Here is a 12,589-nt window from a genome sequence, read left to right as displayed (position 1 = left end):
GATCTATTTGCAGGCACGGCCATGTACGTTTTAGTTGTTCACACTGCCCATACACGTTCAATGAAAGAGAGCGAAAATATTAATCGTGGCCGACTTTTTTTCAGACGATAATGGTCTGTCATTGGTCGGCTAAAACGATAGTTTGTTGTTCACCCAATGAATAATGGTTTTGGTTGAAATCATCCACTTTGAACAACTTTAGACTACTGCGTATAGGTGAGGGGTCTGAAGCTCAGGCCTATAATTTGTTGGGGAGGGGGGGGGGTTACCCTCTGAGAGTGTATCTTAATAATTATAATCTACTTTCTTTTCAGGGTGTAGATCGCATTGATTTGCCTGGTCTGAAAAGTCTCCGCACTGCCCGGACTCTGCAGGAGAGGATGGTCCTCACCATAGAGCCGGGGATCTACTTCATTGACCACGTCCTGGACCAGGCACTGGCTAACCCTGCACAGTCCTGTTTCATCAACAGTCAGATTCTCCAGCGCTTCAGGGGATTTGGCGGGGTGAGTGCCCACAAGTACATGATCTTCTTTGTTATCTTCAGGTCTTGCCAAATGCATAAGTAAACATATCAAGAGGGTTACCAATCTTAGATGTTTTCCGAGAGTTAAATATTGAGCTGTCCTCTAATTGCTGTGGTCCGACTACTGGAATCCCAGACTATCAGCTGTTTAAAGGGGCCATGGCAGACAGAGGAGTGCTGCAGCCTCTTCCTGTGCCCTTACGTCCATCAGTCACATTTAAGTGATTAGGTTAAGCTGCAATACCAAGTACAGCCACTACACAATCTCCAGCGCTGTGCTTGGTATACTATGGCTGCCGCACTCGCCCTAGCACCACAGACCCTTCAAAGAACTGATATCGATTGCCTGGTCTTTATTAACAAGCCCATAGTGACATGTACATGAGAGGGGTCAGAAGGAAAGGCTTCTTCAGCCAGTCCGGTCCGCAGCTCCGCAAGAAAATAGAGCATGTCCTATTCTTGTCCGTAATTGCAGACAAGAATAGGCAGTTCTATGGGGGTGCCGGCCGGGTGTATTGAGGATCCACAATACAGTACAGACATGTGAATGGACCCTTAGGCCTCATGCACACGGCTGTTGGGTGGCCGTATTGTGGCCCGCAAACAGCGGGTCAGCAATCCACGGCCACTGGCCGTGTGCACCCCGCATCACGGATGCGGGCCCATTCACTTGAATGGGTCCGCCATTCCGGAGATACGGAACACCGGAAGCACTACGGAGTGCTTCCGTGGTGTTTCTTTCCGTGGTACCGCACCGCAAATAAATATGACATACCACGGACCCATTCAAGTTGAATGGGTCCGGCCCGCTGCGCAGATGTTGCCCGTGCATTGGGGACCGCAATTGTCCACACAACAGCCGTGTGCATGAGGCCTAAATGGCATCTCTGGTCCTGTGTTCTATTACTTTCACAGATTAACAAAAGAGACTTTTCTGTGACCGCCGACCATAGCTTGAGCAGTACGACCAGGGGTGGAATTCAAGTTTTTAACAAAAGGTTCCCTACTCATCTGGGAACTGCAGACGTGTGTCGTCACAACACGTATGTACGAAGAGACCACATGAATACACATACATCATTTATGTGCTGTACTCATACATAAATAACCATTAACAGTAAGCAAGTCCATGGCAACCACCATTAACAGTAAGCAAGTCCATGGCAACCACCATTAACAGTAGCTTCATTGCAAATAATACCAGGGAGACAAACACATGGAGACTTACAGGGCCGGACTGGGGATAAAAACCAGCCCTGGAAAAAGTTGCACACCAGCCCCACAGCATTGCGTCATTATTTACTTGTTTATAATAGTAGAAAGCATTCATTTTAAAACACGAATATGAACTTTGCCCCACAATAGCTCTTTTGTAGAACCCCCATTGTTCATATTATCACAGTGTTTTCCCAACCAGGATGCCTCCAACTGTTGCAAAACTACAACTCTCAGCATGCTCAGACAGTGTTTTACCACGCCCTTTGACCCGCCCCTTTTTTGTTGGCCACCTATTTAATGATTGTTGCATGGAACATTTTCCTTGACCAGCTATTTTAGATATTCTACGGCAGTCCTGTTACAATCCCCCCCCAATGAGCCTTTCGACCAAATAATAAAACTATTTATAAAATCTTACCCATATGCTGCAAAAAAATAAAAAATCTGCAATGTAAAATCGATAATAAAGATCAACTACAAACATAACCATATTTCACATAAAAACTTACAGTTACTTGGCTTGGCCCTTGGGGATCTCGGACGCCACTTCAACACTTGGCCGGGGGCTCGGCGGAGCTGATGTTCTGCTTTATCCTAATGAGAAAGATTTCATAATAAGGATTTGGAGAAGGGGCAGAGGGATAGCAGAGCAGGGAGAGGCTGGTGCTGCTACTAGGGGGTCATACCATGGGGGAGTAATAAAGCCCACCATAATGCCCCCCCAGTAGTAATAATTCTCCTTATAATGTGCAAAACATACCCCTTTGTAATGCCCCCAGTTGAGCTAATGTTCCCATAATGTGCCAATATAAAATACCCCTTCCCAGTAATAAGAGCTCCCCCATATCATGTGCCAGTAGCCAGAGTGCCCCCCCCCTATCATGTGCCAGTAGCCCCCCCTATCATGTGCCAGTAGCCCCCCCCTATCATGTGCCAGTAGCCCCCCTTATCATGTGCCAGCTCAGTAGTCCCCCCTTATCATGTGCCAGCCCAGTAGTCCCCTCTTATCATGTGCCAGTATTGTACCTATATAAAAAAAAACACTTATACTTACCTCCAACGATGCGATGCAGGCCTCTTCCGGCCCGTGTCCCTCGCTATACGGCTCAGGCGGCGCGATGACGTCATCGCGCTGCCTGCACCGGCCTCTGATAGGCTGCCAGCACTAGGCCGGCAGCCTATCAGAGGAACAGGAGGGGACACACCTCTCCCTCCCCTGCCGCAGCATAGACATCTGTATCGCTTTCCTGAGGACGGCGATACAGATGACTATGGAGATGAGCCCTGCCGCCGGCCGCCCCCACTTGTCACCAGGGCCGCGGCCTTGCAGCACTCAGGCCTGCCGGCCTACTGTCCCCTGAGTATTAACTGCAGTGAAGCAATGAAAATAGGAATATCTGCTACTAGTAACGGTGAGCGTCATGGATTTCCTTTATTATGAATAGTGTTGAGCGAACACCAGAACATGTTTTAACACTTGGGACCTGTCTCCGTACAGCATTAAAATGTATTGGCTCCATGGAGGCAAAATTCGTTTTAGCCTTAGTCACCTGAGACTTCGGTGAATGAATTCTGTATTCATTTCTTCATCTTTAAAAACATTTCAAATTCGCAATCTGAAGTCGGGATTGGTGCAGAGGTACCAGCTGGTACCAAATCAGACTTCGGATTCCAAATTTTTAATGTTTTTTAAAGATGTAGAAATGAATACCGACTTCATTCATCGACGTCTCGTGCGACTTCAGCTGAAACTAATTTTGACTGATGACACAAAAAACCATTACTAAAGGGCTGTTTACACGACCTGAGAATCCCAAAGACAATCCCTAATGGGCGTTCACAGCATGTTCATCGCATGTTCATTGAGTAATTTCGATCGTTTGAGCACAAACAAAAATTACCGTTTACTGGCAGCAAATCGTTGCTGTGTAAAAAAAAACAGCCTCTGCTGCCGGCAAACACTGAGTCAGTATGGGGACGAGCAATGGTATTAGCGATTGCTTGTCCCCATACTGTGCAGGAGATCACTGCATGTAAATGAATACGCGCTTTTTTCAGAGAGAAAAAATGCACGTTTTTGCTGCTTTTTAGACGCATTTTTTTTTTAAACCAATGGGTGTTCACTTCATTAGAAAGTTGAATTTTCTGCTTGAGGTTTTTGAAGCAGATTTGAGCCAAAAAAAACTGAAATACTGGATGGATTTTTTTAATGCAAATTATATTTTCTTGCCTAAAATATGCAAACTAATGATGATTTGTGTACAGCCCCTTTAAACAGGAGCCGATCTACTTGTTCTATCCTTTGCTTGGTGCCTGTTGATGGAGGCATGCCCTCTATGAGCACCTGTAATCATAATGCCTAGAGAGGAAACGGATCGCTATATTCACTACGGTGGTAATTACCACTGAAAAGAATTTTATTCAAAAATGTGGCTCATAAATTAGTGATTGGCGCGAAGGAAGGTGTGTGTGCGCCCGGAGGAGGGGCGGTTCTGATCCGTCAGTCCACTTATCTTCACGCTGATAACATCTTGCTTAACTCTAGTCGTTTTATGGTTTGCGACTTGTTTTATGTGAAACAAGGTCAGGGCCGATCACAAGCAGCTGTTATGTGATTCATCAGAGCCGTGAGGACCATACTCTGCTGATTAGATAGAGAATTCCAGCATCGGCATATTTTCTGGCAAGATTTGGCATAGCGGGCATCGTAAGCACTTCCTTTCCTTACAGGCGGCAGGTTTATTAGTTTAGGAAAGTATCTTTTGGAAGTTAATAAGTTGTAGGGAGTTGTCACCTCCAAGTAAATATTTTATCTCGTAAAAAGTTCTGACCGGCTTTACGCAGATTCCTGGCTGGAGGAATTATCCGGGAGAAGGTGAAGCATTGCTTTACCCAGTAACCGAATCACTGCCCGCTCTGGGGTATATTTACATCGTCACCTATATACTGAAGCCAACCCACCAGTATCCATTCACCTGTTTCCAAATAAAACTGACTGAAGGGGGAGGTATACAGGACCTCGTACCTCTAACGTTATGGCTTCTGCCGTGTGTAGGCGTCAAGCATTCAGTCAGTTGTTGGCTTTTCTACAGAATGCAGCCTCCTACAGGCAAACAGGAGGCGCCCGCCCTGCAGTCACTTCACTGATGGTAACAGGGGCCATCCGCTGCCAGAAAATCCTCTTCACAAAGAACTATTTGGCTACCAATTAACATAGTTATACTAATTAATACTAAATAACGTGGCCTGGAGGGGGAGTCATGTATTGCAGGGCAGGATGTGACAGGTCTGTACGCAGGAATACGCCTGCACATTAATGTAGACCTGGAACAAAGCTGAATACTAATAAAAAGTGAATACCGCGGCGTTTACATTACACATTAGAGTCGAGGTTTTCCATGACCTAAACGCTGATGATGTGTCCTCAGGACAGGTCATCAATCTGTGATCAGTGAAGTTCTAAATGGAGGCCGCTTTCATACTTTACCAGGCACAGTATATAATGGCTGCAGAGATTCCCTGTGACTGGTGGACCCGATGTCACTGGCCTAGGAAAAAGCCTCAGCGCTCACCAGAATCGGACCTCCACTGATGACCTATCCTGAGGACTGGACATCAGTATTTAACTCCCGGAAAACTGCTTTAAATATTGACCAACATTTTTTGGAGGGAACGAGCGGGGCGGCATGACGTATTTTTGATACGCCGGAGAAAGCTGCAGAATGGATGGATAGAAAGGGGCTTAATTAGTCCCAAGGACATATGTTTGCCGCAGTCTTATTCTTTTTCATGATGATGTGTGGTGGGGCGGGGGTTAGTTCTGGAATAGAGTTCACAGGTTCAGATTAGCCTGGGAACAAATGGTGGGATGGAGGTGGGGGTCGGTGTAATGGATTCAGTAGGCACTGGTGGGGCGAGGGGATTTTCTTCCTTTTTTTTTTTTTCTCCTCTCCTCTTTTTGACCCAGTATGTCGGTTAAGATATTAGCATGGAATGTACGGGGTATGGGGGACAAAGTGAAGAGATTCATAAACATCTCCCAGGCATAGTTGGTTTAATGGAAACGCACTTGATTAAGGATACCATTTGTCGTATCAAAAAGAACTGGATGAGCTCTTGCTGTCATTCACTTTACACTAGTTATTCAAGGGGTGTCTCTGTTTTGATACACAGAAGGGTTGGTTTTAAGTGCATTTCCACATCATGTGATTGGGGAAGGGAGATATATTTTTCTTTACGGGATTTTAAATGGCACAAAATGTATCCTTGCATTTGTTTACATTCCTCCGCCATGTTCTCCGTACATACTGGGAAAACTGGTTGCATTTATTGGACAGAGGGAGAGTTGCACAACCATTATTATTGGGGACTTTAACTGTGTTATGGATATAGAACTGGACAGATTTAGCAGTATTAAGGGGGGGAAGGATTACTGTAGTTCTACTTCTCCATTGGAGAGAAATGAGTTTTGTAGATATCTGGAGACATAGAAATGGCCGCACCAAGGTTTTCTCCTGCAGTAGCAGAATGGGTGGCTCCATTTCCTGCATTGACATGGCGTTAATTAACCATATATATGCAGGAAGTGTGATTAGTGTGCTGTTGGAGATCGACCTTGGCTGGAGTAGAGGGGTTGGAGCATGTTTGGAGGATAAACTCACACGGGTTGAATCTTATTGTAGAACACCGACCTATTCAGGAGGAGATATCTGGAAAATCAATAAGGGCTCTACAAAAATGTACTTTATTTGGGATGCAATGAAAGCCTTCATAAGGGGCATTCTAACTAGAAGGATAGCATCCATGAGGTGGGATTCTGCATTAAAAGAAAAGGAGCTTAAAGAAGTGGTGAATAGGAGGGAGCAAGTATAATTTGAAACCCAGACAGATCTTAAGAGACAAGATATGATAAATGCACAACGGAAGTATGGTGATTTTTTGTTTGAAAAAGCACAACAAAAGATCTCTGGTTATGATGCCTTTAGAGAGTCAGGAAAGCCAGGCAGATTATTATCGACCACAGTTAATCAGGGCAGTGCCCCTTCCATGCTTACAATTAGGTCATTGCAGGGCAATATAGTTAATAGTCGAGAAGAACTTACAGGTTTGTACAGAACTGAAAGCAACTGTAGAAGAGATAGAAGAATATTAGAATTTTATCTGAGGAGCGGAGACTTGCTCTGGATGCTCCGATCTCCATGAGTGAACTAGAAAATGCTTTGAAATCATTTCACGGTAATAGCTCTCCGGGCTCGGATGGGTTACCGTTCGAGGTTTACAGGAGGTATCATGATGTATTATTGCCCTGACTGGAGGAGGTCATTCGTGACTCAATCCAGGAGGGGGGATTTCCAAGATCTAAGATGGAGGCTATTATTGTGTTAATTGAAAAAAAAAAAAGGGGGAAAGATCCGTTGGAGGTAGGTGCATACAGACCAATTTCTATGCTCAATACAGACATTAATAGACAGTACCTTAGCAATGATTTTAGACTCAGAAAAGTCGTAGAGTCGATTATACAGTCAGGTCCATAAATATTGGGACATCGACACAATTCTAACATTTTTGGCTCTATACACCACCACAATGGATTTGAAATGAAACTAACAAAATGTGCTTTACCTGCAGACTGTCAGCTTTAATTTGAGGGGATTTACATCCAAATCAGGTGAACGGTGCAGGAATTACAACAGTTTCCATATGTGTCTCCCGCTTGTTAGGGGACGAAAAGAAATGGGACAATTGGCTTCTCGGCTGTTCCATGGCCAGGTGTGTGTTATTCCCTCATTATCCCAGTTACAATGAGCAGATAAAAGGTCCAGAGGTCATTTCCAGTCTGCTATTTGCATTTGGAATCTGTTGCTGTCAACTCTCAAGATGAGATCCAAAGAGCTGTCACGATCAGTGAAGCAAGCCATCATTAGGCTGAAAAAACACAACAAACCCATCACAGAGATAGCAAAAACATTAGGCATGGCCAAAACAACTGTTTGGAACATTCTTAAAAAGAAGGAACGCATCGGTGAGCTCAGCAACACTAAAAGACCCGTAAGACCACGGAAAACAACTGTGGTGGATGAACGAAGAATTCTTTCCCTGGTGAAGAAAACACCCTTCACAACAGTTGGCCAGACCAAGAACACTCTCCAGGAGGTAGGTGTATGTGTGTCAAAGTCAACAATCAAGAGAAGACTTCACCAGAGTGAATACAGAGGGTTCACCACAAGATGTAAACCATTGGTGAGCCTCAAAAACAGGAAGGCCAGATTAGAGTTTTCCAAACGACATCTAAAAAAGCCTTCACAGTTCTGGAACAACATCCTATGGACAGATGAGACCAAGATGAACTTGTACCAGAGTGATGGGAAGAGAAGAGTATGGAGAAGGAAAGGAACTGCTCATGATCCTAAGCATATCACCTCATCAGTGAAGCATGGTGGTGGTAGTGTCATGGCGTGGGCATGTATGGCTGCCAATGGAACTGCTTCTCTTGTATTTATTGATGATGTGACTGCTGACAAAAGCAGCAGGATGAATTCTAAAGTGTTTTGGGCAATATTATCTGCTCATATTCAGCCAAATGCTTCAGAACTCATTGGACAGCGCGTCACAGTGCAGATTGACAATAACCCAAAGCATACTGCAAAAGAAACCAAAGAGTTTTTTAAGGGAAAGAAGTGGAATGTTATGCAATGGCCAAGTCAATCACCTGACCTAAATCCGATTGAGCTGCATTTCACTTGCTGAAGACAAAACTGAAGGGAAAATGCCCCAAGAACAAGCAGGAACTGAAGACCGTTGCAGTAGAGGCCTGGCAGAGCATCACCAGGGATACAACCCAGCGTCTGGTGATGTCTATGCGTTCCAGACTTCAGGCTGTAAGTTTGATTTATGATTATTATTATGTCCCATTACTTTTGGTTCCTTAACAAGTGGGAGGCACATATGCAAACTGTTGTAATTCCTGCACCGTTCACCTGATTTGGATGTAAATCCCCTCAAATTAAAGCTGACAGTCTGCAGGTAAAGCACATCTTGTTTGTTTCATTTCAAATCCATTGTGGTGGTGTATAGAGCCAAAAATGTTAGAATTGTGTTGATGTCCCAATATTTATGGACCTGACTGTACATGCTGACCAATGTGCATTTATACCAGGGAAGAGCACTCATAACATAAGATGCCTCTTTTCTAGTAAGGCGGTCAACAGGATGGAGTGGGGTTTTCTTTGGACTACAATGAGGTATTTTGGAAGAGGCGATTATGTTATTAACCTTACACGTATGTTATATACAAACCCGTCCGCTCAAATTAGCGTTAATGGTGTTCTGACTTCTTCTGTTTCACTAACTAGAAGTATGCGTCAGGGATGCCCCTATCTCCTTTTTTATTTGATCTTTTTTTAGAGCCTCTGGCTTTAAAGATCAGGCAAGATGATTCAATAAGGCTGGTTTCACACGGGCCTTGCGGATTGGGGCCGGATGCGTTCAGAGTGCGTTCAGTGAAACTAGCATTATTTTGCAAGCAAGTTCAGTCAGTTTTGTCTGCGGTTGCGTTTAGTTGTTCAGTTTTTTTTCTGCGCGGGTGCAATGCGTTTTGATGCGTTTTTCACTCGCGTGATAAAAAACAATGTTTACAAACAACATCTCTTAGCAACCATCAGTGAAAAACGCATCGAACCCACACTTGCTTGCGAATGCAATGCGTTTTTCACGCAGCCCCATTCACTTCTATGCGTGAAAAACGCAGAATATAGAACATGCTGCGATTTTTACGCAACACAGAACTGATGCGTGAAAAAACACGCTCATGTACACAGACCCATTGAAATGAATGGGTCAGGATTCAGTGCGGGTGCAATGCGTTCACGTCACGCATTGCACCCGCGCGGAAAACTCGCTCGTGTGAAAGGGACCTAAGATGTTTTGGAGAAAATGGAAGTGTAGGTAAAGTGTCCTTATATGCTGAAAATATTTTATTTTGCCTGGGCGACACCCCGAACATCATTCATAGTGTGGAGGAGTTCGGGGGTATGTTGGGGTTGGATATTAACTGGAACAAGACCACCCTGCTGCCCTGGATGAAATGGTGCTGGATAATGTAGGGGAATTGAGAATACTTGGGCCTCAGGAATCTTTTAAGTATCTGGGGATAAGAGTGTCGTCCTCTATAGATGGTTTTGTCCCATTTAATATCAACCCGCTAATCAAAAAGACAAAATTGCGATATGGTCTAAATTGCCATTATCAGTTATTAAAATGACTTCCCTGCATAACGGAAACGTGACGGATCCGTTTTGCAGCCCATAGACTTCTATTATAATGGAATGAATAACGGAATGCCTCCATTTGTACACTGATTATACTTATCACCTGCCCGAATAGCAAGGATGCATGGGGGTCTAATCTTGGGTTGCCCTAGGGGGGGCCACGAGTTCGCCGACTTCATGCATCTTTGCTGGTACTGTAGACACGTTCAGGCATTTTGGCAGGATGTATACGGCACTGTTAAAAATAAGATGGGGTACAAATACCCTTTAATGTCCAAGTTGCCATATTAGGGGATATAGAGAAAGGTTCAACATATAAGACAAAACTTATTTCCTTGGTCTTCATGTTGGCTAGAGTGATTATTGCGCACGGGTGGATGACTAGAGCTGCTCCTCATAAATAACTGGCTTTCCCTGATCAATAAAGTGAAGGCATACGAAAAAAAATCTGATATACTTCCCAAAATAAGCCAGAAGTATGGTCCAAATTGTGGTCTCTATGGTAAATGGTTGTTTTTTTTTGTTTTTTGTTTTCCTTGGGGTATTTATGTATTTGTATTCGGCAGCCCTGTGAGAGGGTTTATACTGAGTAATTTGATGTGTGGGGTATTTGACGTGGCTGTCTTTATTTTGATACTATAAATGAAGCATTTAATTTTTTATATATATATATATACACCCACCATGTGTATGGGAACCTCAATGCCCAGTAGGTTTCGGGGAGAGATGACCATCGGTCTTGTTGGACCTCAACACGCCCAATCCTTCAGAGCGACCCCCTTCTTTATTTCCTCCCAGTGCAGAATATGTTGGATGTGTATGGGGGGGGGGGGGAGATCATGAAGCCAGCAGTTATCTCGTCTATTGCCAGCCTTACTTCATGGCTTTCTACTTTGGCTTCTGGAGAGGAGTCCTCAAATTGGAGACCACTCTATGACATCCATATGCCATAGTAAGATATATGACAGTCTTTCAAAAAGGACTGCTCACCTCCCCAGAAATTTCTGTTTTAGTAAATACTTATGGGGATACAACAATTTGGGAGCATTTTCTCTGTGCTGTGTCGTTACTCTCTTATGCCTCCTAGAAAAAGTAGGAATAAATTGGGAACTGGTTGTTACCGGTTGAGGGTGTTTCCATTACTCAGTCCCACTGTCCAGTCAGTACTGACAGAACCAGACTGTGCGGGTACAAACCCTTCTGACAAGGGAAATGGTAACACTCGGTTGTCAATTTATTCATAAACGCTCGGGAGGAATAATAGAGTAACAGTACAATGCAGAGCTACGTAATAAAATGCACTAGAATTGTTATTTCATGGGGAGCACAATCAGTTACTGAAACAGACCTGGCAGGAGTGTGGCTATAATGGTTGAAGCAGAAGTCGGCCCCCCTCGGAGGACGGCAGTAGATGCAGCGACACAGGAGGTCGGATTATTAGAAGTTGCAGTCACAGTAATGTCATCAAGCTGAACTATGTAATTGAAAACATATTTGTTGAGATTGTACAGCAGGTAACTTGTGACATTTGTAGTTCTTGCTAGAAAACAACTGTCTTTAAGAGAACCAGACCTGCAGGTTTTGAGAAAACATCAAAATGTGGGATTTCCGAAAAACCATTGAAGCCCCCAAATAATAAACTTAATTCAGTCCCGCTAATGTTTATGCTCCAGTGCAACAACATCCATAATAGCATCACACCAATAATAATGGGGGCCAGAGACGGACGAGGGGAGTATAAGTACTTGTTTCATCAGTAATGTACAATATGCACTTTTTTTTTTTTTTAGGTGCGCATAGAAGATGATATCGCCGTCACCGCTAATGGTATGGAATTACTGACCTGCGTTCCTCGTACCGTGGAGGAGATTGAAGCTTTCATGGCAGACTCGAAGGAACAGGGCAAAAGTTTCAGTAAGGTGGTCGTCAGCCACGCGCTGTGAGTGCTTTTCTGGAAACCCCTTGCGCCCGGTTTATTCCTTGTGCCTTTTTTTTTAATCAGTTTTCTATACTGTAAAATCCAAATAATTTCCTATTAAACAAATCGCAAAGAAATAAGAACCAATCCCAACCCTGTTCCTAAGAATTTTCCTTTTGAGAAGAATGAAGAGTCAATAAAATGAAATACAACGACCCTCAGTGTTCACTAAGTGGACGCAGTTTTCTTGGCGGAACAGTTTGGGAATCTTGGCAGTTCATCTGTGTTATTGCTTTTCCGATCTATTAACATATCTGTTACCAAATAAACGCATTTAAACAATACAACATATACAGGGGGCTCGAGTCATTTTCAGCTTGTGTCTATTACCTTGGAGAAGGAGTAATAGAAAAATGTGCTCTTGACAGATCTGACTTCCCCGCTGTACGTTCCAGGACTGATGTGGAGCCATAATGTTTTTTGGACATGACACAGGACACAAGATTTAACCCCAATCTCTGCGGCATTCACTGCTGCAATGTTGACGGCCAAACAACATACAGAACAACTCCACCCAGAATTATTAACGCTGCACAACCTGTACGAGTCCACAATATGACAGTGAGGGATACAAGAACACAGGTTTTATGTAGTGCGAAG

General features: G+C 43.9%; 1 protein-coding gene across 2 annotated transcripts in view; it reads left to right on the top strand.

The window, feature by feature from the left end:
* PEPD (peptidase D) overlaps positions 1 to 12,290 on the top strand; it is a 245,917-nt gene extending 233,627 nt beyond the window's left edge. For both annotated transcript variants that reach the window (XM_040410510.1, XM_040410509.1), the window contains 2 exons: positions 315 to 506; positions 11,802 to 12,290. In XM_040410510.1, coding sequence (XP_040266444.1) covers positions 315 to 506; positions 11,802 to 11,954 — 345 coding nt within the window. In that variant the 3' untranslated portion in view covers positions 11,955 to 12,290. The remainder of the gene's footprint in view (positions 1 to 314; positions 507 to 11,801) is intronic.
* The last annotated feature ends 299 nt before the right edge of the window (positions 12,291 to 12,589 follow it).

This window comes from Bufo bufo, chromosome 10, assembly GCF_905171765.1.
Source record: "Bufo bufo chromosome 10, aBufBuf1.1, whole genome shotgun sequence".
Classification (NCBI taxonomy): Eukaryota; Metazoa; Chordata; class Amphibia; order Anura; family Bufonidae; genus Bufo; species Bufo bufo.
Note: the sequence above shows the minus strand (reverse complement) of the source record. Positions and strands in the feature narration are given on the sequence as shown.